The sequence below is a fragment of the Perognathus longimembris genome, chromosome 25 (genome assembly GCF_023159225.1).
Source record: "Perognathus longimembris pacificus isolate PPM17 chromosome 25, ASM2315922v1, whole genome shotgun sequence".
Classification (NCBI taxonomy): Eukaryota; Metazoa; Chordata; class Mammalia; order Rodentia; family Heteromyidae; genus Perognathus; species Perognathus longimembris.
Genome location: NC_063185.1, coordinates 24,794,277 through 24,821,590, shown reverse-complemented (window position 1 = coordinate 24,821,590; position 27,314 = coordinate 24,794,277). Strand labels below are relative to the sequence as shown.

Here is a 27,314-nt window from a genome sequence, read left to right as displayed (position 1 = left end):
GCGCCCACTCCAGCGCGAGCCGGGCTCCGAGTTGGGACGCCGAGGACGAGCGCGGGGCCCGGGTCTGGAGCTCGGCCTCCAGCGGGTCCGCGGGCGAGGCCCGCGCCGCCTCCTCCCGCCTCCGCTGGCCCGTGGCTTCCCACCGGGGGGGCCGCGGAGTCCCCGCCCGGCCCGGCGTGCGCCCCCGGGCCCCTCCCCGCCCGCCCCGGCCGGCGCGGACTGACCTGCCCCGCGCGTCCGCGGCGCGGGCCGGGGCTGGAGCGGACGGACGTGGAGACGAGGCCGCACCCTGCGCTTCGCCGCTCGGCTTCCGCGGCCCCGCGGTGCGGCGCCGGGCTGGGGGTCGCCGAGCGTGGTGGGAACGAAAACGAAATAAAAGCGGCGTTAAGTGAAATAGCTAACTTTTTTATTAAATAAAACGACTTAAATAAAAGGAACCGAAAAGGAGAGGCGCAACCCCGGCGCGGACACCGGGTGCCCCCGGCCCCTGGCGCTTCCCCGCCCCGCCGGGTCGGCTGCCCCAGCTCCAGCGGCCCCCGCGGGGGAAGCAGGTGGCCGTTTCTAAAGGGGGAAAAAAAAGGCCAAAACTTTTATTATTTACACGTTTGGGCAAAAGTACAAAGTATAATACAGACTCCCGGCCCGGGCGGGCGGGCGCGGGGCGGGGTAACGTAAGGCGCTTTCTTGGTCCGGCCCGGGCCCGGGCGGGACGGGCGCGGGCGGGGGCTCGGATTGTGCGGCCGCGTGGAGCCGGGCCGGTGGCGTGCGGCCGCGCCCGGGGCCCGCGGGAGCTCGGCGGGGCCCCGCCCGCTCGGCCCGGCCCCGGCGGCGGCCCGCGGCGCGGCGGAGCCCCGGGAGCTCACACCAGCGAGGTGACGGCGGGGACCTTGGCACTGTCCTCCTCCCACGGCTGCAGGTTCTGCAGGGCGAAGAGCGAGGAGTTGTGCAGACAGAGCGGGTCGGGCTGGATGGAGTCGTTGAGGCTCTTCTGGAAGGCGTCGTGTTGCAGCTGCAGCATGAGCCGGCTCGCCTGCTGCCGCTCCGCCTCCCGCTCCTCCGCCGTCTGCCGCCTGCGGGGGGACAGCACGGTCACGCGCCGGCCTCGGGGGCCGGGGACCCCCCGCCTACGCCTGCTGGCCCGCGGGCCGGGGCCGGCCGGGGCCCATGGCCTCCGCAGTGCGCCCGGCCGCCCCGGAGGAGGGGACTGCGCCCGCCGCCCACCGGCGCGTCCGGATCCTCGGCGGCGTCCACACACAAAAAAAGCCCGTGCCCCCGCCCTCCGCCGGGCCTCCAGGGCCTGGTGCGTGTGCGGGGGCCGCACCGGGGCCGCCCGCGCCCCAAGACTGGGCCGCGGGGCCCGGCCCCGCAGCGCGCTTCTCCCCGGCCCGGCCCCAGCCGCGCTCGCTTCGCCCCTCACGGGTCGCACGGAGCGGGGGCGATCCGCTCCCCCCGGGCTGGGAGGCCCGTGCGCTCCCGTGCGCGCGGGCCTGCGTGTGGGCACGTGCGCGTGTGTGCGCGGGTGCCGTGAGCCCGGGAGGCACCGCGGAGCCGGGAGGGATGGGGATGGGGATGGAGGCGCGCGCGGGCGAAGGGCGAAGCGCAGGCGCTGGAAGAAGGCGAGCGAAAAACCCGGCCTCGGAGGAGGAGGAAAGGGGAGCCCGGCTGCGGGCGAGGGCGGGAAGCTCGAGCGCGGGGGCAGAGCCAGGCGAAGGGCAGGCGCCAGGGGGGCCGGGCCGGCCTCGCTCACCGCCACTTGGTCCTCCGGTTTTGGAACCAGGTCTTGACCTGCGCGTCCGTCATTTTGAGGGACTTGGCGAGCGCCGCCCTCTCGGCCGAGGCCAGGTACTTCTGGCGGTGGAACCGCTTCTCCAGCTCGCAGATCTGCACCCGGGAGAAGGACGTGCGCGGCTTCTTGCGCTTGGGCGGCGTCCGGTTCTGGTAGGGGTGGCCGATGCGCCGGGTCACCGTGAAGGGCGTCAGCGCGGCCGCCGCTGCGGGGACACACGAGGCCCCTTGAAGCCCAGCCCGGCTCCGCCACCGCCACCGCCACGGTTCGGGCCTCGCGTGGGCCCTGCAGAGCCAGAGAGCCGGGCAGGTCCACTGGTCCCACGCGTGCCGGGCCGCCTTCCTCCCCGGGAGACGCCCCTCCCCTCCCCTCCCCCTCCCCTTCCCCCTCCCCTCCCCAGCCCTCCCCAGGGCGCGGGTGGGACCCCCCCACCCCCCCACCCCCCCACCCTCCGCTGGCTTCCCCTCCTCCGCGGCCCCGGGCCTGGCGCTGAGGCCTGGGCTGCGCTCGGGTCTCGGGAACCGGGTCCCGGCGTGGGGCGCGGGGGACGCGGCGACCCCGGCCCTCCCCCCCCGGCGCCCCCGCCCCCGCCCCGAGGGCCGAGCGAGGCCTGGCGCGGGTTCGGCCACCCGGCTCACCTGTGAAGCGGTCTTTGACGAAGCGGCGGCTGCTCTCCATCCAGGGGAAATTGAGGCCTCCCAGGCTGGAGACCGCGGGCACGGAGGGCATGGCGGGCAGCGCGCTGGGCAGGGGCGGCGGCACGGCCCCCGGCAGCGGCCGGTGCGCGGGCACCCGGATCACCCCGGCGGGCGCCAGGCTCAGGTTGACGCTGTAGGATCCCGCGTCCTCGAAGGGCGCGCCGAGGCCGGCGAAGGAGGCGGGCAGGGACGGGTACGCGGCGCCCGGGCGCCCCCCGGGGGGTCCTCCCAGGTAGCTGGCGCCGTCGGGGCCCCGCGGGGCGGGCGCGCTGTCCTGGTCCGGGCTGTTGAGGATCTGGTCGATGCCGAAGCTGATGGGCTCGTGCGGGTGCGGGGTCTGCGCGCTGGCGGGCGCCTCCATCCTGGGCGGGCGGAAGGGCTGGGCTGGGCTGGGCGGGGAGGCGGCTGGGTCCCCGTCACGGCGCGGCCATGGAGCGCCCGGCGCCTCCGGTCGCACTGAAACTTTGCCAAGAGTGCGCGGGCCCGACAGGCTCTGTGTCATCTTTCTTGAACCGAACCTGGAGTTTCCGCTGCTAATTCCTCTCCCGCCGCAGCCATTGGCTGCGATCAACAAGCCTCTCTCCTCCCATTGGCTCCCCGCTTTCAATAAAGGCCTAATTCATGGAAATAGGAGCTTAGGGACTGTTCCAAGGTGACATCATTTTAACAAACGAACAATAGGTCAAATTTATTAGCCGGGATAATGGGCGGCGGATATTAGCGCCCGAACCGCAGCCTCTCCCACCCAAAATCTAACGAAGCTGCAATTAGCAGACGCTCCCCGCGCCCGCTCCTCCGGGCGGGGCCGCCTCCCCGCCGGCGCGCGGCCGCCCGGCCCGGCCCGGCCCGCCGGGAGGAAGGGGCCGGCGCCGGAGGGGCCTGGCCGCCGCGGCGCCCCGGTTCTCGCCTTCTTGTTCTGAGCCGACACCAAACCCAGCGGAGCTGCGCCACGGCCGGGGAGTTGCGGCCCCGGAACGACCCTACGGAACCCGCGGGAGCGTCCCGGTCGTCCGGCCTCCGCGGAGCGACCGGAGAGGTGCGCCGGGGCTCGGGGCGCCCCGCGCCGTCCGCGCCCGGGGCTCCGACCCGCCTGGGGAGAAGCCGCGCGCCGCGGCCGGGCCGCGTGGGAGACGCTGCCGGGCCGCGGCCAGAGGGGCCCGGGGGCGGGGGGGGGGACTCGCGGCGCCCGCGGTGCGCCCCCGGGCCGCGGACGCCGGGCTTTCGTTGAGGAGGGGCGGGGCGGAGGCCGCGCGCTCCGGGGCGCACCGGGCCCCTCCGCGCCCGCGGCGGAGGCGGAGGCGGAGCGGCTCCTCGGTATTTTTGTTTTTTTGTTTCGAGCGGAGGGCCGGGTTTCTTCCGTGAACGCGGGCGGCCGGGCGGGGCTCGGGGGCCGGCCCGCGTTCTGCCGGGGCCCCGGGCCGCCCACGCGGGCCCCTGGGGTGGCACCACGTTTCCCCGCTTAGCGGCGCGCCCCGCGCCCCGCGCCCCGCCGGCCCGGGTTCCCCCGCCCCGGACCGTGGCGAGCCCCGACGTGCCGGCGGGCGCGCAGAAGCGGGTTGGGATCCGAGGGCCGATCGCGCGCGGACGCGTCCCCACTTTGGGCTTTTTGTGGGCTTGTGTGTGCTGTGAAATGGGGGCCCCCGCGCGCCCGGCGGGACGCGGCGAGCCGGGCGGGAGCGGGGTGTGCGGCGGCCGGGCGACCCCGAGCCCCTCCCTCCCCCGGCCCCCCGCCCCCGGGGTCCGCCGCCCCGCGCGGTCCCGACGGTCGTGACGGTTCCCCGGCATTGGTTTGCGGGTCTGTTTGCAAAGGTCGGTCTTTTGCAGGAAAGGTGCGCGGGGGGCCGGGCGCGGGGAGGGAAGGGCTGGGCGTCTTTGTCTGTGATCCCGAGGCCCCGGGGGTGCCGAGCCCCTCGCTCGCTGCGCGCCCGGGGGCGGTGTGGGGACCGCGGGCGCCGCGGACGGCTCCGGGCCGGGCGGTCTCCCCTCCGGTGGCGGGGCTGCCCTCGGGCCTCCGGGTTTTAATTGGGGCGCGGACACGGGCAGGCTGGGGGCTCTCGGGTCTCCGGGTGCCCCTCCTGAGCCTCAGGTTCCTCATTTATAACGCGGGAAGGGCAGTCGCGACCCCCAGGGTGGCGTAGGACTAAATGAGAGAACGGCTGCAGAAGCGCCCCTAGGAAACTCGGTTATGTAACCGGCGCCTTGAGCGGCCGCGGTGCGGCTGGGGTGCAGGGGGCAGCGCGCCCGCCCGCCCGCCCGCCCGCCCGCCCGCCCGCGCGGCCCAGGCCCACCCCGGCCCACCGCAGCCCGCGGCGCGCTCCCATTGTCCCCCAGTTTTGACTGGCGGGGCCTGGGGGCCCCGAGGGCTCCAGCGAGCTTCCCGGGGGCCCCAGGCTGGCCCCTCACCCACCAGGCCTCCTTGCCCGCCGCCGCCGGGGCCCAGACCCCTCTCCAGCCGCTTCCCCGAGGCCAGGGCCGGGCCCGGGGAGGGGTGGGGGAGTTCGCGGTGGGGCGGACCGCCGGGCCCCTGAGCACTCTCCCACCCACCGCCTTCCTCTTGCCCTCTGTAGATGCAGGTCCCTTCCCCTTCTTTGTGCCTCAGTTTCCTGGTCTGGTTGAGACGTGGGGCCAAACTCATCCGCTCAAGTTCATATGGGGGAAGCCGGCACGGGGACCCGCGTGGCAATGCCCTCCCTGCCTGCTCAGGGCTCCTCGGCCTCACGGCCCGAATTACTGACCTTTTTCTTCCCCCTCCAAACCCGAGAGGGAAGCTGGGGATGGGGAGCGGGGGTGGGAAAGGCTCTGAGCTCCCGGTTCCCCGGTCAGCAGTGGCACTGCGGTTCCACGGACTTCTAGAAACGCAAGCCTGGAAATGAGAAGCGGAGGCACCGCTCAGCCCGCTCCGCTGCCTGCTCAAATTTGGAAATCGGTGCCCAGAATCCTGCCCACCACGTCCAAGCTCCGTGTGTTGTGACTGGGCGTCTGAAACTCTGCTGACCCCTTGGTGCTAATTTCCCATCTTCCGCCCAGCTTGCTCCTTTGTAAAGCACGGGATTCTCCATCACACTTGCCAAAGGTTTGTCTATTTTATTGGTCTTCAAATGTCCTTGATTTCATTATCTTCTGCTTTATGTCATCTTTTCCACGAATGCTTTGTTTTGAAGAATTAATTCCTTCTCTCTTAGGGTGAAAATTTAATTCATTTGGTCCACGTTTTCTTATTTTTAAATAAATTCATTTAAGGCCATGCACTCTCTGAGCACTGGTGGGTTACACATGACCGATGTGTATTTAGAGTTTCTGAGATGGTAAACATTTGTCGCCCCTGGGGACCTGCTTTCAACTGGACCTGGAGCAGGACTAGGAAATGCACATCCTACGAACTAAGACTGGGGGGAAGTAGACCCGCGTCCTGGGAATACAGCCTCAGCACATCCGCTGGCAGAGATGGGGGAGAGAGGCTGAGCTTCAGGGCTGAGGCAGGGGGCCAGAACTTCTAACTGGTCCACGAGCCCACGTCCTCCAGGTCTCCTCTGTCATTGACTTCCTATGTGACTTAGGATTCTGTCTGAAAAATGGGGTAGAGATTGAATCGGGGTTCTAAAGTGTATTTGGGTCAGCTGGCTATTATATCTGAAAGACTGATCAACTATAATGGCTTACTTCCATAGGCAAAGGCACAGGCATTAACCCTCCCACCCCCACCCTGTGTGCCAGGGCTGCTGACCTGCCTACAACCAATCCTGAGTCATGTGCTCTACCTTGGAGACTTAATGGGGCCTTCAGAATCCCATGATGGAAAAAGTCACCACCCCAAATGTGTTTTCCTATTCATTCATTCGTTCATTTGGACATTATTTAATATACTGTGTACTTACTCAAATTTCCTGGACCATGTCCTAGCTTTGGAGCTATTTCCTCTTCGGACAGTGGGGACCTTCATCATGTCCTCCCCGCCCCCCCCCCAGGAGGTCCTCCCAGGGGTCTGCACTGCGGCCGGAGGAGGAAGGCCCCAGAGGCTGCTCAGATCCAGCCCAGGTCACAAGGCTTCAAGACCAGCTGTAGCAGGAATGTGAAGCCACCGGTCCAACGTCCTGCAGGAGGGGAGGTAGGAGCTTGGATCTCTTGTTGAACCCAGGTCTGTCTGGACTACAAAGCTGCTTCACCTCCCCCACAACCCCCTTCCTCCCTAGGAGTGGGCTACATCCAGAACCCTGGAGCAGGGAGGGGCCAGGATTTGAGCGTTCTTTTCAGGTAGAAGGGTGTGGCTAGCACTGGGGCCCTAGGAGGGCCTTCAAGAATTTGCAGATTTAAACTGAACGGCACCGGCCGGCCAGGACGACGAAAAAGGGATCAGCAGGAGGCCTAGGAACTTGGGTGGGTGGCTTGACCTTTTTTGCCCTTCCCCGCCCCCTCTTGGGGAAGGATGGATCTAATCCGAGTCGCTCCCCACCCACACATGGTCTCGGCCACCTGGTTCTGGCGGTTCTCAAAACCAGAGGGGGCCCCTGCCTTGCTCCACTCCCCAGCTTGAGGGCTTGACTGGTCCGTGGCAGGGAATGAATGAATGAATGGGGAGTAGAAAACGTCCTTGTCCTCGGCCTGGAGACCCAGGCCCAGGCCCTGAAGGGTTCTGCTTGGCCAGGCGCTCCCCCACCCCCACCCCCACCCCCACCGGGAAGGGAGGGGCCCGTTTGCTCCTGAGGGGCCGGGGCAGCCGGGAAGCTGCGGCGCCCTGGTGTTGGGGGTTGGGGTGCACACTAATGGCAGGGCATGGGGTACACCAGCACCAGCACAGTGGTGGCCTTTTGAGGGGCTCCCATCCCGGTCCCACCCTTCCCCACCACAGCCGTCCCCCCACTTTGTGCTCTTAAGACTTTCCTCCCTGACAGATTTCTCTACTGAATTTGACTTCGTTTCAACAGTTTTGTTGGGCAAATTACATTAAGATGGATGCTGCAGGTACCTTTATGGTTTATTTATTGTGATACTGTTTGTATCTCACGCTTATAAATAACTTATGTTATAGCTTTTGTTTGTGGAAATGTAACTTACATATTTTATTACGCTTTCTGTAAACCTCAAAAAGAATCTTGTCAAGGAAGCTCTCTTATCAGCAGTCCGAACTATAGGACGTAAAAACCGACACCAACATTATTTTTTAATACGCCACGGAGGCAGGTTACTCTTGCTGTAGTTGGAAAGGTTTGCTGTCATCGTAAACTGGCACCTCAATAAAACATTTAGAAAGTCTCAGGAATGATTTTTATAAAGTTCAGGAGGAGGAGGGGCCAGTGGTGGCACCCCTCCACCCCCCCACGGCACACAGGTCCCAAGCCCCGGCCAGGCTCCTGCTCCCACTGAGGGCGCCCAGGGGTTCCTGGAGGGGAGGCCTGCCCACTGGGCCTGCAGTGGGCCGTCCTGCACCATCTGCACGGGGCGGGCGGCATGTGGAGGCCGAGTCTGGAGCCTTCCTGGGCTGTAGGGCCTCCCCGCCCCAGACCGTCCACTCCGGCAGTGAGGCAAAGAAAAGCCAGGACACTGTCATTTTCTTGTGAACATTTTAATGCAAACAACACAGGGCTTTCAGATACTAGACAGTTGTAAGGAGAACAGTGCTAGGAGTGCTACCTTCCATGACAATTTCTGGGATGAGGAGTGTGGAGCGAGGCCCAGGCCCCCCCCCCCCCCCCCCCCCCCCCCGGCCCGGCCCCGGAGGCAGCGCCGCCCCGCCCCCATCACAGCTTGTGTTCCCTTCACACACCCAAGACAACATTTTGGATACTCATGGATGACTCAACTATCAAGGAAGGTGTAGAAACACACTAGTCGAGAAAGGAGCTCACAATGGGAGCTTGTAGATTTCTTTCTTGCTCAACAGCAAGGCCAACCTTTCATGTCTTATCAGAAACAAAGGGTACAATCTTTATTAGAAGCCTGAGCCATGAAGACAGAGCAGGGGGACACGTAAGCTGTTTGCGTGGCAATATCAACGTAGAAGCAAAGTGCGCGGCCTTCTTAATGCTCTGGACTTGGATGAAGTCGCAGCCCTGGGAGTCGAAGCAGCGTTCACGGGAGGGGACTGGAAGGAGTGGAGGGGAGAGGTAGAGGGGGGTGGACATCGCTTCCACAGCCTCTGGGAAACCTCAACCGTAGCACCTAGAACTGTTTTGGGTGATCCAAGAAGGCAGAACTGCTTTAAATGTTCTACCTTATTACTTTTAGTTCTTCTTAAAAACTAAAGGGAGTCAGAAAGAGTGGGGTGGGGGCCCCCAGGGCTTCTTTGTGGGGCCTCGGCTGCAGAGCCCCTGGTCTTGTAGACGAAAGCTGTTTCAGATTTATGCCAGTGCAAAGCAAACATTGTTTGTAAGTCACTTAATCGTGTTACTGTCTCTCAACTTTATCAGATGCCGTTTAGGCCCCGAGGCCCGTGTGTGGTCCTGGGGGAGGCTCTGTGGTGCCCCCAGGCTCACTCTAAATGCCCAGCCCAGAGCCCCTTGCATGGCTTCTTCCAGACCCAGGCAATCTGCTGATTTCACAGCTCAGGTGCACCTGTGGCCACCCAGGGCCCAGGTGGACGGTGCAGCTCCAGCACATCCACAGGGCTGACCAGAACCTTCACCGAGGGCACACCAGGCGCACGCCTGGCGGAAGCTGTTCTTTGGTTAAATATATTTCTATGCCTTTTATGAGAACCAAGATAACCATCTTGATGGAAAGACTGAAAACACATTTTGATTTTCCAGAACAAAGACTGAACTTACATTGTTTGTGCACTATTAGAAATTCTTACAATGAGGCCAGACTTATAAAAGGTAGGGCTTTTGTCTGTCTTGAAAAATAGATTCCCCCACTAGCCAGCACCTGGGTCAGGGCCCACACTTCTGGTCTCTGCGTGGACCGTGGCAGGCCCTGGTCAGCTCATCATGTCCAGGCTGCACGGCTCGGGGTGGCCATCGCTGCGCAGGGCCTCCGCCACATCTCTTCTGAAGACCGATAGGTTCTGGGTGAACCTGTGGGAAGACAAAGCAGAACCTGGAGCCTGGCTGGGCCTCTGGACAAGGCGCCACTGCAGGGCTCAGGACCCTGGAGAGAAACCCCGAGAAGCCAGCTCCTCGCTCCGGTTCCGGCACCTTGGTGCCCTGCAGCCGGCACCATCATCTTCCCTGTAGAAACAAGAGCTCACCAACCTCTTGCTGCCATCGGAGGCAGGTGCACTTCATGTTCCACCATTTAAAACACTTCTTTAAAAGGCCAAACTACATATATAGGTGTTAAAGGATAACAAGAAGCAAAGCCCACGTGCTAAGCAGTGGACTGAGGCTGCATGTCACTAATTTAATCACCACATCTTCTCAGAGGTAGGTGGCAGTCACTGCGGTCCAGAATTTAAGGGTAGAAAAGGGGGCAGCTGGCTCAGGACGCTGAGGCGGTAAGATGATGAGTTTGAGGCTGGCCTGGGCTACACAGTAGTGAGACCCTGTCTTAAAAAAAAAGACAAAGAGCAGAGGAGGCCCCGCATTCACAAGTCTTGGCCCTGCCGCTAACCGGCATGGTGAGCGCTCCCGCTCCCGGGGCTCCGTGCGATCTGCCACCTGAGGAACTCACTGCAGGAGTGTGCATGTGGTGTGATCATTATTAGCTGTATAGTATTATCATGAGCTACCTTAGCAACTGTAGGAGTGGAGCTTTATTACTACGAGGAGTGTAATAATTATATACCATTACCTGAGCCACCTGGGGACTTGCTGGGCCCACGGAGACTGCGGGCGCCCTGCAGAGTGCAGGGACAGGGAGCAGTTGGCTATGTGGGTGGTCAGGCTCATGAGCCAGGAGCACCTCCAAGGGGCTGCCCATGCTTCCACGCCTCACTGAAGCAACCCTGGCCCCCAGGGCTGGCTTCCTCACTCAGTCTCCTTTCTGTCTGACGGAAGATCGTACAGCGAATAAAACATCTCTGCTGTGGGCTGGGGATATGGCCTAGTGGCAAGAGTGCTTGCCTCTTATACACGAGGCCCTGGGTTCGATTCCCCAGCACCACATATGCAGAAAATGGCCAGAAGTGGCGCTGTGGCTCAAGTGGCAGAGTGCTAGCCTTGAGCAAGAAGAAGCCAAGGACAGCGCTCAGGCCCTGAGTCCAGTCCCCAGGACTGCCCCCCCCCCCAAAAAAAAAAAAATCTCTGCTGACCAGGCCTTGCATTACCGAGGCCTAGGCTGCAGACTCCAGGACCCACTGCCAAGTGGTGGTCCACATGGTGCAGGGTGAGATGATGTGGGCAGGGTCTGTCCAGAACCTGGACAGACTTTGTCTTGCCGCCCATTACTGCCTGTCTGCTCCAAGAGAACATAAGAGGAGAAGGCTGAGCACACCTGAGCTTACCAGACTCAATGGTTGTGAACTAAACGAATAAATGAATTCAGGCCTCCTTGTTAAGTCTGGTTCCCGTTTAGATCCCATGGGCAGTTCTACCAGTCGTGCTTAGGACTGGAGGAACTAATGGGTGCGTCGCCACATCCTGCTGTAACACCATGGTCAAAGGCATAGAGGCTAACCGCCCTTCTGCCACTGCCTACAGCGGGCAGGGTACAACTGAACCTGCCCCGAGGCCTGGCCTGGTCAAATGCCAGAAGGCCTTTCCTCATTCCACAGCACACCTGTCTGGCTTCTCTGATCTGTCCAGTCTCTCCTTCTAGATTACAAGCTGCTTCTGGGTTTATCCATCTCTGCATCTGTATGGTGCCAAGCATCCTGTTTTAGAGGAGGGACACAAGTGTGGCGGAGCTAGGATCGCAAGGCACCAAAGAAAAGCCACCACGGTGGGTGATGTACACGTGCACAACTGCGTGAAGTACCACGCAACTGCATCCAACAAGCCAGGAATGGCCCCTCCCGAGTTCTCCCCAGCCGGCTCACCTGTCTCTGTTCTTGACAGACAGGTTCTGCTCCACGCCCTCCATCAGGTTCCTGAAGCACTGGGCAAGCACCTCCTGCTTGGGGAGAGGCTGGCTGCTTATCAGACTCGCTCTTAGTTCACCAAAATACTGTTGGGAGACAGCAGAGTCAGGGGCCGCTCTAAACTCTGTCTGAAGGAAGCTATGGGGAGCTAGCGTGGTGTAGACTAGCCGGGCCTAGCTCAGGGCTCATGGGCTGGCAGAGGGGTTTGTCCAGAACTATCCATGAAGCCCTCAGAGACACCCCTGGTGATGCTCTCAGGCAGCAGTGGTTCTAGCACTGCTGCTGAGGCCGACTGGGGCCTTGGGTGGGGGTCGCCCCCGCTGTGGGGACTTGCTCCCCCTCGGTGGGGAGCTAAGCCCTGGTCTTCCTTAGACTTCTCTCCACTAGCACAGCAAGGCCGAAAGAGGATTCCCCCCTTCCCCGCCCACTGCCCTGCCACCCAAAGCAGAGAAGAACTTGACAGAGAGCCCCCCCCCCACCAACCCCCATCTCCCCCCATGCCTCTCATCTTTCCTGGCTTTAGTGAATCTCTCCTCCAACAGCTCTGGGCTGTGTTCCAAGTCTCTGTCCTGGGGAGGAGGACAGGCCTGCTCTGTACTGGAGGAGCTTGCTTAGTTCTGGGAGAGCTTGCTGGCACTAAGCAAAGTGTCTGTCCTATGTGGCCACTCCTGACCACACAGCTCCTTCTCTGCCGGGGTTTGTAGGCATTTACAGAAACAAAGCCTTGGTGAGTGAAGGACTCCTAATCATCACAAGTGGCTTAAGTTCAGCATGAAGGCAACCTTTGACAGTCATGTGTTTATTCTTCCAGGTCCTAGCAGCATGGTATTTAATTTCCATCATACATTAAAACAGCTTGCATCAAAAACACACATAATTAATATGTAGTCAGACTAATACTTAAATACCATATATCAGAGTCATTACACTTAGACTGCAATGCCTTCCTGAACAAGATTGGGAATGTACAAAACTACTTATTTTTCCCTTTTATAATGATGCAGTGACTCACACCAAATAGAAAATTATTAGTTTTTCATCCCAAACCATGAAATATTGCCTCCATCAGTAAAGTATAATATTGTGATGTCATAAGCTTTTTCTAAACACCGAATTTGCCCTTATTCCCTCTCAATCATTTTAAAAGAACTGCTCTCTTTTATAGAGCTTGGATTTAAATCACAATAACACCAAGGGAAGATGAATGACAGTGCTATTGAATGTGGCTAAAATTGGATCCTTCAGCACAGGTGAATGATGAGACAGCTCTTCTCTTTTTGATATATTTTCTTCTTCTATTAGTTTCCTTCCAAGGCTGGGATTGTAGTTTGAATTTTAATGTATGCGCCTGCCTCTAATCTCACCGTCTTTCCCCCCAGTACTGTCTTATTGTATAGACAATTCATTCTCCCCAGCAGTAATGCACTGCTCCTGCAGGCTGCTGGGGAGCTGGGCCGGCTTCAGAGGAAGCTGGGAGGCAGCCCGGGTTGGCCAGTGCTCGGAAGATGCTAGACTTGAGCTTCCCCAGCCACGGGTACCAGCTCTGTCCTCCAATCACTCAGTGCTGCTACCACCCATGGTAGGGGTATGGACATCAAATGAGGTTCCTGGAACGAGGAAGCCAGGGGGCCTTGAGACCCTGCTGAGTAAACCACGCACCCAGGGTGGGGTCATCAGGCCTCTGCTAATGAAGAAGAGCTGAGGCCTTCCAGGGAAGATGGCTTTCCATGGGGTTGTCAAGGCCCCAGCTCACATGCAGCTGCTCGGCTCCTCTGTCCTCGCACCAAGGCACAGCTTGGGGTCACCTCCCACAGGAAGGTCACACTCACCTTCTCGTTGAGCAGGATCAGCCCCAGGAGAGGCCGGGACACTGACCATTGGTTCCGACAGTCTTCAAAGACAATGGTGTTCATGAGGACTGACATCATCTAGAAGACAAGAGACACGTGAAGACTGGGGTGCCTGGGCTCAGAGCTCATCTCAATTCCTCCCCCTCCTTCCTGCTAGTGGCTGGGAGGGCTCTCTTTGGATAGGCATCTTTGACACTGGACCCTGCAGTTGCCTGTGTGAGGTCCCTGAGGAAGACTTCTCCCTGGTGATAAATGGGTGGGGAGGAGTCACTAGACACAGAGCCAGCAAAACCAGTCTCTGCCTTGCCATCCTGCCTTCCTCTGTGCTAGGGCGCCAGGTAAAGGCGCTTCCCAGGTCTAGGCATAAGGTATGTCATGTGGAGCTATTAACAGAGCTTCTGCTTCCATTCCTCATGCTTCACTTCCAACTGCTGCCAAAGCCTTTTCCCCAAAGGAAGGCAGAGGAAGAAGCAGGTACGTGGCAGAGACTACCACAAAGTACTCGAGTTGGGCTTTGGTGGTATGGTTTGCTTTGAATGCACTGTGCCGTGTCCGTTGGCACGTCTGGCAATCCAGTTTGTCTGGAGATATCTGTGTCTAGCTTCTGGCCACCCCCTAGAGGAACAGGGAGCCCAGCACAAGGAAGCTCTGAAGATCCAACGGGACAGTGTGTGCTGAACACGAGGTGGACGTGCCTTCACTGGTCACCAGGCCAGCGCTGGTACCGAGCACCCCCAGTTCCATCCTTGTTGCATGTCCAGGTCTTAACTTGGATGCACAAGAGCATCTGCACGTGTACAATCTAACGAGCCACCCCAAGTCAGAGAGCCACCCATTAAATTGACAAGCAAAACTAACAGATCCATGGAGACAGCCTAAAATATTACAGGCTTCACAATCTAAAGGCAGAATGGATATTTTAATGGAGAAGATTAAAGTTAGAGGCACAAATTCCTCCAGTAACTGACAAAGCATCCTGAAGTGATGTGCCAATTACTTTCTATGGTTCTCTCGTGTATTCATTTGTCTGAATGCATGTATTTATGTCTGTAATAAGTAAGGGGATGTTTGAATAAAACGTGTTTCTAAAAATAAAGTTGGCTAAAATGGATTTTTTTCATTTTTTTACTTTTCTGAAAATGTGGGAAGGAGTGAGCGCCTGCTTACATGGCACTGGCGTGGCGGTCTGTTTGCAGAATCGCTTTTCCTCAAAGTCCTAGAGTAAGGTGTACAGGGGAGGCTGCCCACCCAATGGGCAGATTCCTGGGTGTCTGTGGGAGGCTCTCTGTGGTTAGGGACACGGCAAGTGAGTGTAAGGAGAGTGCTCCTGGCAAATCTGCCACGCCTGGCCCTGTCCCTATTTGGTGCAGGACGGTGGTGTGATCTGGAGTGCCCAACACTGCTAAAGGACTGGCTGGAAGGGCTACCGGAAATCTGCCTGGTGAGTGTCCCAACAGCACACGCCAGCCAGTGCCATCGTCCTAACTAACTTGCCAAAGCCAGCGCATGCATGCCTCTCTACCCCAGGTGACTCCTTACTCTCCTTCCTTCTTACGGATGCGGGCACAAGTTTGCAGGCATTTTCTTTCAATGAAGAGAAACAAACATGACATGGCAGGCACATGCTTTGGACTCAGCAGTGAACCAAAATCTGGTCCTGCCACTTTACTTGTAGCGCTGGGCAAACCTCTGGGGCTTTATATCATCACATGTAGTGTGGGACTATAACAAATGCTGTGGAGGTGTGTCCTTACAGCATGACTTCCCCTTCACACACCAAATATTCTGTGCTGTGCTTTCCATAGGGTATGTATTTGCATATGTCCCTCTACTGAAACTATGACTCCTGCCCTGGCTTGGCACATGGAATATCATGGCTCGAGGAAGTATCCTAGCTCATGTCTTGGTCAGAAAGATGAACGGAACTACGATCTCTTTACAATGACCTAAGCTCTCATTAAGATTTGAGGTTCAAAAATAGCCCAATGAAGGAAACAGTCCAGAAAGCATCTCTGGTTGGTGCATGTATTAGCACAGATTTTGAATGACAGTCCTGCTGTCCTGAAAGGTTGTAATCTTGTACAGAAAACAACATTATTGTACTCACGACCAGGAGAACCAAGCAAAGCAATGGTGTGTGGTAGGCACCTCTGCCCATTCTCCAGCTCCCATCATACTTCAACCCTTCTGTGAGACAGGGAAGTCAAGCACAGAGCAAAGGACTTCTTCCCTTCCCACTATCAGCCTAGTTGCTTCCTGCTCTAGCTCTTGCTGAAGTGTAATGACAAGACTGCTGGATGCTTTACTATGGGAGTCAGCATGGGTTCTGAACGTGTCAAGAGCTATAGAGCTAAAAGGGCATTTAACAGAAAACGCAAGTCCCGGCCTCCATCTATGGCTCTTGTGATCAAATACATACCCATCCACAGTTCATTTCCAAGATGGTATTTTTCTGTGTGCGCAGCCAGACTCCTTTCCTAAGCCACTGCTGTCCCTACAGCCAGCAGCCCTGAGGAAGAGCTGAGACTGTCTGAGGCAGCCCCGTGGCTGGTGTGAGGAGCTTCCGCTGAGGGTGCTGGCAGACCCTGCCTGCAACCCTGGGATGCAGACACCATCTCCTGTGTTTCCACTAGCCCGCTCAAGGCCCTCAGGGCACAGCGCACAGGGCTTTCTGGGGCGCTGGGGTGGGCCAGAGGCTCTTCCTGGTAGGGCTTGCTCCTCCCTTCCCTGGGGCCCAGCATGACCTCCCCACTTCACAGACCCAGGGTGGGGGGAGGTCCTCCAGAGTTCTCAGCAGACCCACCTTCCTGTCAACCATTCAAACTGTTTATAGATTTCATTAACATAGTTTCAGACTCTCAAGGTTGAGAACAACAGGAGACTTAATTAATAGTTTGTCTCTGGAAAATGGCCCACTGAACATTTTTATAAAAAAATAATGATTTTCCTCCCACCAAGAGTGTACCACGTACACAGTAATTTAAGTCAACACCACGGAAATCAGTAAATCAAACTAATTTCCTCTGAGTTATAATACTCCATATAGAGCAAGGACTTCCCATTGTTAACGTTTAAATGTACTGAACGATGTAGAAAAACTATCTCATAAAGATGTAAGAAATAAGTAAAAATTTCAAACTCTTCTCTCCTGCTCCTCTTTCTATCTCAGAGAGAAAACGGAGCCCCAAGCAACTATATACTACTTGTGGCGGCCCCACAGGGCTTCCAACTCTCAACATATACAGAGAATCTGGCTCTTCTCTGTCCACGCCAGCCTCTGTGCTCAGGGTCGCATGGCATTTGGTTAGACTGCAATTTTGCTACCTGGTAATCAGAGAAATGGAAAAATGGGGCTTGCGCTGGAGAAAGCCACCTTGTCTAAAAGGTTGTAGGGAGGGTGGCCTGAGGATAGGGGCTTTGGTTTGCACCAAGGAACAAGGGATCAAAAGCCAAAGAAGAGGGAGAAACTAAGAGCCAAGCAGAGCAGTTGTGTCTGGAGGAATGCGGCTGAGGGAGAACCGACAGGGCCTTAATCGAGGGAGCCTGTGCTGTACTGTGGGACAGGGGCCTTAATGTGGGGGATACAAAATTATCCATACTTCTGTCCCAGCTGGGTTGGCCTTGACTTGGAGGCAATGAATTGTGACATTAGTAAACATATGACACTGGGTAAACTAGTAAACATATGCTTCTGGGTCTCAGGCACCCGTTAGGTCAGGTAACAGGCCTTTCTTTCAGAAGGCCAGAAAGAGAGGGAAGGCTGGTTTTAACAATAAATAGGATCAAAACCAAAACAAAACAGCATCATTGCCTGGCCAGTGGGGTAGGACCAGAGATGGCGGAGAAGTCTCCTCACTATCTCCACAGTACTTTCTCCAGACCCGGTCCTGGGTGGAGTCCATGGCTGGGCACACTGGAGTGCTACTGCAGGGGAGGGGGAGAAGCGAGTTTGTCTATACCAAGTGCTGTCCTGAGGCCTCCCGCACAGCAGATATTGAAATGTGATCCTTTGCAAATTAGATACGCGTCATCTTTGGGGAAAAGGAATCAATTGTTCTCTTCATTTGCCATCTACCTATGTGACACAGGGTAAGGTTATGGAGATGAACAGAATGACAAATCAGAACATAGTTAGTTTTATATTCTTGCCGTGATTAGCCAAGCTCCACCATCTAAATACATCACAATTTTAAAACAGCTGCACATCACACATTCCTACAGGCTTACAATGTTTTTGAAGCCTCCTAATAGGAGTATTTAGCCTTTTAAATAAAAAAAAAAACAAGTGAAATTCAAGATGAGGTGATCCTCTTTTTTAAAGAAACAAGACCACAATCAATTATGAGTGACCTGTTCTCCCTGGATTCATTTATGAGCTCTGCCTACTTTACACAAAGTCAATCTTGCTCTAATATTAAAAGGAAAGAAAATCATCCTCTTACTCATGTACTCAGCTGGCCACTAGCACTGTCTGCTTCACCCAGAAGCCAACAGCACCTTCTCCTGCCCCCTCCTCTACAAAAAGTTAGGGGTGGGCGTTGCTCTAAGTGATGAATTGCTTGGAATATCTGAAAACATTTTGATTCAACGTAAGATCTAAGGAAAAACACAATCCAATTTTGCTGTTCGTTCAATTTTCTCCATTACTAACTTTTATCCCTAGCTCTTAAAACATTCGTTTTAATAATAGTTTATTGGGGGAAAAATTACCTGCCACTCTCCTAGATTATGAGAAGATAAAGTTAGGATGAAGCTTCAGAAATAATTAATTGAGAGTATTGCATGTAATGTGTGTGTTCTGGGATGTTACATTACACGTCACAAGGAAAACAGTTTTATTTTCCAGGGTTGGAATAAATTAGGATAAATAATTCATTTCAGTGGCAGAGATGTACTGGAAAGCAGTGACAGAATGGACTACAGTACTCTGTGAGTCTCATTCCTGAATCTTCATTATCCATTTGGAACTTTTCACGAGTACTAAATCATATTTCAAGTGGCTGCACATCTCATAAAGTGGCTTGCTGCATTAAAATAAAACTAGGAGGCCTGGAGGACTGGGGCTGCAGGGTTTGCCATTCAGCACTATTTGGGAATCTCCTTCTTCGTTTTACCTTGCAAGATCGAATAGAACATTTTTCAACTTGATGTCAAAATTAAGCACTGCCAAAAACACCATCTAAATTTCCTTTAGGTAGGGATGGTGGAGAAATCTCAATGCCATAGAACAGCTTTCACTCCAAAGCTACTGTCTTCTCATTTTCATTTAAGTGATACTTATTTCTAGTTTCCAGTGCTGCCTGAACAACAAACACGCAGAGCCTTTACTGGCCCCTACCAGCCTACTGAGAGAGACTAGCAAAGCCACAGATGTGGTGACTCTGCCCAAAAAGACCAGGAGAGCTGCACAGAACAGGTGACAGCTGAGTCTTAAAAGATACGTATAGCCTGTTCAGGAAAAAAGATGTATTAGGAAGAGGAACAGAGAAACAAAATCAGCAAAGGCTGGGAGACTGGGTTTGGTTAGAATGTTTAAAGAACACAGCTTCTGCATGGGAGGGGGGGATTCTGGAGCAGCAGGAGCAGGGGGTAGAGCTGAGGGTGAGGAGAAGATTGGGTTGAGTCCATAAGGCCTCTTATGTCTTCAAGAAGCATAAATACAGAGATGAGTTTGGTCCAAGACATCGAGTAGCCTTCGAAGGACTTTAAAGAGGAAGTGAGATGATGAGGTCTGCCATTTAGAACAATAACTGATGATGTTCTGGAGACTGGCTATTATAGAGGCCAGGTAACGATTAGTAACTGCTGCAAAGGCTCACCAGAGAAACAAGGCCTCGCAGTATGGCCAGAGTTCTGGACCGCATACTCCATTTCTTCCCAGTCAATGCAAGATCTCTAAGACAGACAATTGGACACCGAGACTGCAAGTGCACCTAGAACTTCAAGAATATGGTCAAGTTCAAGATCATCAATGGAAATAAGAGGTTGTGTTCCAGGTTATCCCAGCAATGCCACAGGCTGTGGAGAGGTGCTGTTGCTTCTACAATGAACGCTGGGAAGCAGCAGCAGCGATGTAAACTCTAGCCCATGTGTGTGCATGTACAGGACGGCACTGGCCCCGAGCACATGTGTACGCCACATACTCAGTGACAGAGTCAGCTTTCGCTCAGGTCCTTCAACACCAAGTCAAGTCATCACTACATTTCCTAGTGAGCATATTCCACAGGAGAACAACATGCGCATAATGGAACAAGGGTATCTCAAAGCAGAGCACAATGAATATTGTAGTTCATAACCAAATACTATCCCTGTAGTAGAAGGTTTAAAGCTTCATTGCCACTCATCTACTACGTTATTTCCTGATGGACTGAAAAAAAAATCTTCATAATCCAAGTAGATTACTTTACTTGTGGTCAAGATCTTCTTGTATAGGGAAAAAAGTATTTTTGTGGATAGTTGATAAGGCCTATCAAAAGCAATTTTTTTTTGTTAGGAGTCTAGTGTTTGCATGCAAACACAGTGGATTTCCGAGTTCTTATTTATAGTTGTCTAAATGGCCAAGAGGCTGGAAAGTTAACTCAAAGGCAGTGTGATGTGCAAGCTCTTTCCCCCTCTTATCTACACACAGGGGACTGAGGATTGACACAGGCCTCCAGTGCTGAGCAGATCCTATTCCTGGACTTAAACACTTGTGGGCCACATGCATTGGCCAGGCTCGGTGGCAGACCCTGGGAATGTGCAGGTAACAGGCCACAGCTCACTCTCAGAGAGCTCAGAGTGTAGGAGGGGACAAGAACCACAGTATAGAAGCAATGACAATACAGTCAAAAACAAAAGCCAGCACAGAGGGCTTTGGGAGACCAGAGAAGGCAGACAGGCAAGACTTCAGAGAAAAGGTGACACTTGATCTGATATAGAAAATAAGCCAAAGTTGCCACGTATGGTGGGCTCAAGCCTATAATTTAGACACTCAGGAAGCAGAGATTAACAGGTTGCAATTCAAGGCCAGCCAAGGGAACAAACATTTGGGAGGTTCCATGTCAGCCAATGGCTAGCTATCCTAGCTGTGAGGAAGCACAGTGGCTGGGTGCTGGGGTGCTTACCTGTATCCCTACCTGCACAGGGAAGCATGAAATAGGAGGATCACAGTCCAGGTTGTCTTGGTTTTATATAAAGACCTGACCTCAAGGATAGCCAACCCAACAAAGGGCTGGAGATGCGGCTCGAGTGGCAGAGTATCTGCCTAGCAAGTGAGAGATCTAGCTGCAAAAAATAAGACCCCAAACCAAAAAACCATAAAGCTGGACAGGGAAGGTCAAGTGAGTGTCAAGGGCTGGGGAGGGCACGGGGGGGAGGGGTGGTGCTGGAGGTGGATGAGGCTGGCTAGATAGGCAGGGGGCGTGTGGAGACCGCCCTGCAGGAAATGAGGGCCACTGAAGGTGAATGGAAACTCCTTGACAGCATGGACAGTACGGAAGCCCGTGTCGCCCTTCTGCCCAGGGCCCACACCTTTGGCAGATCTGGGCCGTCTCACTTTTCCTGAGAGGCAGTGGTGTCCCTGTCCTGACACAGAAGGTTACCTGTTTGGCTCCTGTGCCTTGGTCAGCTCCTGCCTTGCTGGCTCCACTGCACTACGCTGAGAAATGGCACTGACATTACTTCCTTGGACCACAGCACATAACCTAATAGTGTCCCCTGTCAGGAACAGTTCTCCTTGTCAGGAAGCTTTTTATTGATGTTCAACCTTCACTTTCCCTTTCTTAATATCATCCCATTATGCCAATACTCCATTGTGCCATGCTAAGTGATTCCCTTCCCTCCTTGGCATTTACATCTTCCAAGTATTTATAGACTTATCAAGTGCCCCATTTAGTTGTCACTTAGGCAAGCTATACATATTTAGCTTCTTTAATCTGGCTCCATAAGCCAGCCCTTCCATTCTCCTAAATCACCTGAGTTACTTTCTTCCAGATTTCTGTCAATTTGTTTCCAGTCTCTCTAATGCAGGGGGCCGAGGGAAATAACAGGGAAGGTGGGGGAGGAGAGGCTCCCTCCTTCTGTGGGCACCTGTTCCATTATTAGCTCTTGGTACTGCTACATGTACACATGCAATACATGCTTGCACGTCTACTACAGCACGCCAGGTACTGTGCCAGGGACCTTTCCTCCTGCCACCCCCATTTGCTTTATTTCTTTTTGGTGCCAGTACTGGGGCTTGAACCCAGGTTCTGGGTGTTGTTCTTTAGCTTTTTTTGCTCAAGGCTAGTACTCCACCACTTGAGCCACAGCTCCACTTATCCTTTTTGATGGTTAGTTGGAGATGAGTCTCAAGGACTTTCTTGCCGTGGCTGGCTTTGAACCATGATCCTCAGATCTCAGGCTCCTGAGCAGCTGGGATGACAGGTATGAGTTTTGGCATCTGGCTTCCCTTCCTTTTTGTTTCTCATGCTTATTCACTGCTCAAAGCAACACTGACTCCTACTGTGTGTCAAGGACTAGAGATACAGAGTGTAGTAAAAGGTGGTCTCTATGCCCACCCATCAAGTTGTTTCCTTCAAGTGCTAAAGGTCTGGGAGAAACAACCCTGAATGCACTTATCTCTAATTGATGCTGTTAGTTCCCTGAATGGCGCTTCTGTGTCCACCTAAAATGAGATGCCACATTAAGGCATCAGCCATACAGGCATTAACAGAACTCTTACTGTGGGGTTTCTTTCTGGTGGCTTGCCTTGTGGCCTTAGAGATTTCTCATCAGGCCTCATATTTTGCATTACTGTCTCTTGTGGCAATTTCCTTCATGTTCCAGGACCTCTACTTGGCTTGTATTGAATTTTGTCCATGTTTCAGCTTATAGAGGCTGAGGATAGAATGATAGAATAAGGAGATGTAAGATGATGAGTGATAGAATGATAGAATGATAGTGATAGAGTGATAGAATGAGGAGATGTAAGATGATGAGTCTTCGGGGTCTGAGCACGAGACCACAGGAGAAGAGAGTGGCTCAGCCATCTGATCATGGGGGCCAGTTCAAGCAGACTAGAATTCCCATGGTTGAGGTAGTATGATTTTCAGAGTTGAAGTAACTGTTCCAAGGACACCTGGTGAAGTCCCCCAAAAAGTGCAGAACATTTTCAAAGGCAAGATACAAAATTTCAAAGATAGCATTTTCAGTCAAAGGAAAGACAGAAAGGAAGACAGAATTTCATCTGTTTATATTCTTTTATGCATGGTAAAGGATAGAGCTTAAAAGCAAGGGTTCTTTTGGGTTCCATGGTATAAGGGCAGCATTAATTCATGAAAATTCAGAGGATGTCATTTCCACATTGTTCTTCAAACAGTGACCAGACAGCAAACAAGTCTTCCTTCACACATGAAATGAATTAATAGCTCCATCAATGGTTGTGCTGGGAAAAACTTCCTTGGAGCTGAGATAGAACTGAAAATCGAGGCTGGATTTGTACTGCCAGGAGCCTACTTGTACACTTTGGGAATCACATCACCTAACTTGCAAGTATCTGAGAAACTAGCAGTAAGATGAATAAATAATCCTCGTGTTATTCTGTGCCACTCTTTCAAGAAACTCAAGGGCTTCTCATACCATTCACAGTGCCACTCAGAGAAATGAAGGCAGGAGACATCTTATCCTTTACCCTGCTGTATCCCCTGGCTAAGGGCATAAGAAGAAACACCAGGGAAGAAATGGTAGGGTAAGGCGCAGACAAATTTTGGTATACGATCTAGAGACAAGAAGCCTTGCTATACATATCTATATCTATAGATAGAAATATATATGTCTATATGTATTATTTTTCTTTCTCTAATATATTATTATTATGCTTTCACTATAATGAGATGCCTGAGGCAAGCTATATATATATAAAAAAAAAAAGAGGGCTATTTAGGTTACAGTTGTAGAGTCCAAAGCTGGATGGTTCAGCATCTGGTGCGGGACTAATGGTGTAGGGCATCATTTCACAGCCAGAAAGAAGAGTCAAGGGACCACCTCTCTGAAAATCACCTTACTCCTCCAGTGACCTAAGGAACTTCCACAAATCTCTTCCTCTTGAAGGTCCCAAAGCACCCTGGGGACCAAGCTTCCAATGCTGCAAACCTTTGTGGGGACACCATAGCACCAGGCATGACTGTGACAGGCTTGGAATCTCTGCCTATCTCTCACATATGGTTACTGTTGATGTACCTATACACTCAAGTGGAAAAATCCATGCTGATTATAGCTAGAGTCAACATGGGTTGTGGTATACACCAAGAGTTGACAAGTTTACTTTCACTCCTGCCATGTCATGGTGGTACCTGAAACATATAGAAGGAATAACTGAGTAAAAGTCAATTTGGGGCCAAGAATCAAACCCAGACCATACCCATCCCAGACTACTGAGTGTGATTCTGAGAATGCTTATCGCAGAAAGAGTGCCAAGGAAGCAAAGCACATGCACAGGACTGCTTCAGACCTCCACAGTCCAGTGGAAGTCATGAGACTTGATATCAAATCATCTTGGGAAAGGAAGAGCTCAGGCTCTTAGGTAGTATACTTTTTACATATTTATAGGCAGGATGGTGGCAAAGTAAAGATCCTCAAGAAGGTGGTATAAATGCTCTTGATTTTGGAGCATCTTTAATTTTCCCTGGTCAAGGCAGAAAGCCCCTTGGTGATAACCTAACAAGTTTAGGACCCCTCTGATGAGTCCTGGATGGCTCAGGTATGAGGCAGGGAAGTGGCCTTAGGTGTCCTCTTCATATGTCACAGAAACACTGCTCAGAGGAGAAAGACTGCACTCGTGTCAACATTGGGGAGTGCAAATAAAGCCCCAAGTAACTTCTACTCTCTGTCCTATAGTAGCCATAAAAATGCAGATGTCTTTTGCAGTACTTTCATTTTTCAGGCTTCTTAAAACACCAAAACTCAAAAATCACTGAACCAATAGAAAAATGAACAACAACAGAAAAACTTCTTTTGAACACTGTTATAAACACTCCCAGAACTGATGTCAGTATTTCATCTATGGAAAATTTCTACAGTCTGTCCCTCCCTCCCTCCCTCCTTCCTTCCTTCCCTCCCTCCCTCCCTCCCTCCCTCATTCTCTTCTTCTTCTCTTCTTTTTTTTGCAGAAGTTAATACTGAACTTTTTCAACTCTTAATTTACAAAGATAGTCAAACGTGCTAATAACTATTAATGGAGAGCCTAAAACTCACATTGCTTGTCATTTGCCCATACTGGGTGAGAGGCTTCCAGGAAGCCTGTCTGATTGCTACTGGGCTTTGTCTGTAGAAAACTGTGCTTTTGAAAATCCTCATGAAAGGTTCTTTATTTACTTACACAAGGATGAAAGAAAAGATATGGCCATTGTTCATTTTTCAACTCTTGGGCTATTTGGAGAACATTTGTAGTACACTAATAGCAAAACTGACTGTGCTAAACTGTAGATAAAGGCACGATGACAGATTGCAGTCACTTTAATTCATAAAGAAAACATTTGGGGCCCTTGGGAATGCCAAATCAAGCCACTGGCACCCAGTGACTTCATGCTATGACACAAACTACTTAATATTGTTTAGTTTAATGACAAAGGCTAATGATAATGTGACTTACTACAAATGCTTACTTATGAAGAGACTTTTTTTAGTTCCTTGGAAAACATTATAATCTCCCTATTTTATAAACATACAAATATAATTGTAAAATGACATCATTCTGTTTTCATTTAATTACCTCTGAAATGCTTTCTATTTAATATTCATTACTCAAAAGCTAATTTAAAAGAGAAAGAGATTCGACTTATTCAAAAAGATGTACTGTCATTCACAGCAATAGTTATCTAATATACAGAAGTTAATAAAGCAGATTAATCTACAAGTCCCTTTAAGCCATCCTTGAGTTTTGAACAACTGCCTCTTTGACCTTTCACCTTCATGCTGTGCACCAGTAGCAGGTGCCAGCTGTACAGAAATTATAGCTACTGCATTTGGACGCAAAATCTTTTCTTACTTTGCTTCTGACCAGCAGCTGACCCTGTAGGAGTGATTGTTTCTGGTGCAGGCCTAAAGGCTACACAAACCAGGAGCAGATAAACAAAAGGCTACAGACACCAGCTGCCTTGCCTAAGGGTACCATCCTAGGTTGACACCTCCACTCTTCCTCTAGCATCCCAAATTGCTCCTTGTTTGTTTCCATACAAGCATTTCATCCTTGTTATTTTTCTGTGAGGGGTGGGGAGAGGAGCCCCTCCACCCCAAAGAACAACAAAACCCCCTCCTTTCCCTGGAACTTGACTTTTGAGTATTCTATGTCAAACTGTGCCATTATAATGCTAATCTAGGCCTGATTTAGCAACTTTAATAAGAGGCTAAACCCTCTTGTAATTAGATAATAAAATTTTATTATGTATTTTAATATTAAAAGTCCTAAAATCAAACTCTTCAAATCATACACTGGTGCAAAAACTAAGGCACTTAAATATCAGAGCCTCAGAAAATGGGAACTAAAAACATGTTGTGGTTAATTTCTCATTCTCAGAAATGTAAACATGGAATTCCTTCGTGGTGGCAGTGAGGGCTCCGCCACTCTTAATTATGTGCAGGGAAGAGTGAATCTACTCAAGGAGAAAGCACACTCTACCATTTCCAGCAACAGCATGAGATGGCTTTGACAGTTATTTCTAGGATACAAATTACACAAGTATAAAAACAATCCCCATAATGATTAAATGCAGTTATGTACATAGGAGAATACCAGTGCAAATGGTAACATATTTAAATGGTTTTCCTTCATTAAAAAAATTATATATGATATTAAACCATCAATCACTGCTGAGGCACAGGAGTTTAAATGTATTGTCACTGGCTGAAATAAATGACTTGGAGACTGGATTCTGGCTCGCTCAATATGGTGTCTTTGCTGTTGCTTAGTCACCCAACTCTCTGCTGGTTTGGGCTACATCTGGTGGATTCCATCCCTTTCAATTAATAAGGCAAGTTATGCTATCAATGGATTACATCCTTAAACTGTGCTTAGAGGTAGAAAAACACACGTCCTAGTAGGGAGGGAGGGAGGGCTCTCTCATTCTGTTAACCATTTGGAACAGTATTCACAGCACTTTTTTATTCTATAGTATATAATGATATAATTGTAGCATTTCCATTTGGCTCATTATGTAGTGGTTGATATGTATGTGTGATAGCTACAGTTACTGCCTGCAGATTGTACTTCTGAAATATTTTTGTGGGGGTTACTTTGCAGACATTCACTGAGCTTGGCAAGGTGTCAGTCTCTGCTGACACCATGGGGTTGGGACAAATACCAAGATGTAGGGGATCTTGGGGGGAAAAAATAAGGTATTCTAACAATATATTATGAGAATCACAACACTAATTTGAAGATTTGTGTGTCGAGATGATTCTCTTATAATTTCTTTTGTTTAAAAATATCATTTTTGTTATAGTTGAACTAGTCATCCAGAAAATGTATCTATAACAAAAATTAAAACAAAATGGCAAAAATGTGGTTAATAACAAATGGCTTAGACTTGCATAAATACTCCTAAAGATGAACAAATAATGTTATATCACTGAATGCCATTAATAAAATTAGAGTTTTTCTATTTTTAAAATTAAAAACATTAAATTTCTAACTAAACTAGTATTTGAGGGTAGTAGTCACAATTTCTTCATTCCTAAGAGGTTTACTCCCTTTTGGAATTTTTTTTTTTCCTGCTTTTTTGCCAGTCCTGGGGCTTGGACTCAGGGACTGAGCACTGTCCCTGGCTTCTTTTAGCACAAGGCTAGCACTCCACTGCTTGAGCCACAGCGCCACTTCTGGATATATATATATATATACATATATGTATATATATATATATGTGGTGCTGAGGAATCGAACCCAGGGCTTCATGAATATGAGGCAAGCACTCTTGCCACTAGGCCATATTCCTAGCCCCTCCCTTTTGGCATTTTATGCTTCATTGTTACCTACATATTTTGTTTCAGCCTTACTCCTCCCAGACATTCTGATT

General features: G+C 52.4%; 2 protein-coding genes across 4 annotated transcripts in view; both read right to left on the bottom strand.

Moving 5' to 3' along the window:
* Ranbp17 (RAN binding protein 17) overlaps window positions 1–27,314 on the bottom strand; it is a 228,240-nt gene that overhangs the window by 7,977 nt on the left and 192,949 nt on the right. For 2 of the 3 annotated variants that reach the window (XM_048334122.1, XM_048334123.1), the window contains 3 exons: window positions 13,267–13,365; window positions 11,396–11,523; window positions 9,336–9,494 (listed from right to left, as the gene is read on the bottom strand). In XM_048334122.1, the coding sequence (XP_048190079.1) occupies window positions 9,398–9,494; window positions 11,396–11,523; window positions 13,267–13,365 (324 nt within the window). In that variant the 3' untranslated portion in view covers window positions 9,336–9,397. Of the gene's footprint in view, window positions 1–9,335; window positions 9,495–11,395; window positions 11,524–13,266; window positions 13,366–27,314 lie in introns of those variants that run through there. The other variant, XM_048334124.1, reaches the window with a different exon arrangement.
* On the bottom strand, window positions 389–2,974 carry Tlx3 (T cell leukemia homeobox 3). Its single transcript, XM_048334125.1, has 3 exons — window positions 2,425–2,974; window positions 1,748–1,991; window positions 389–1,070 (listed from the first exon to the last, which is right to left on the bottom strand). The coding sequence occupies exons 1-3, from the start codon at window positions 2,843–2,845 to the stop codon at window positions 860–862; spliced, it is 876 nt and encodes a 291-aa protein (XP_048190082.1). The 5' UTR covers window positions 2,846–2,974; the 3' UTR covers window positions 389–859.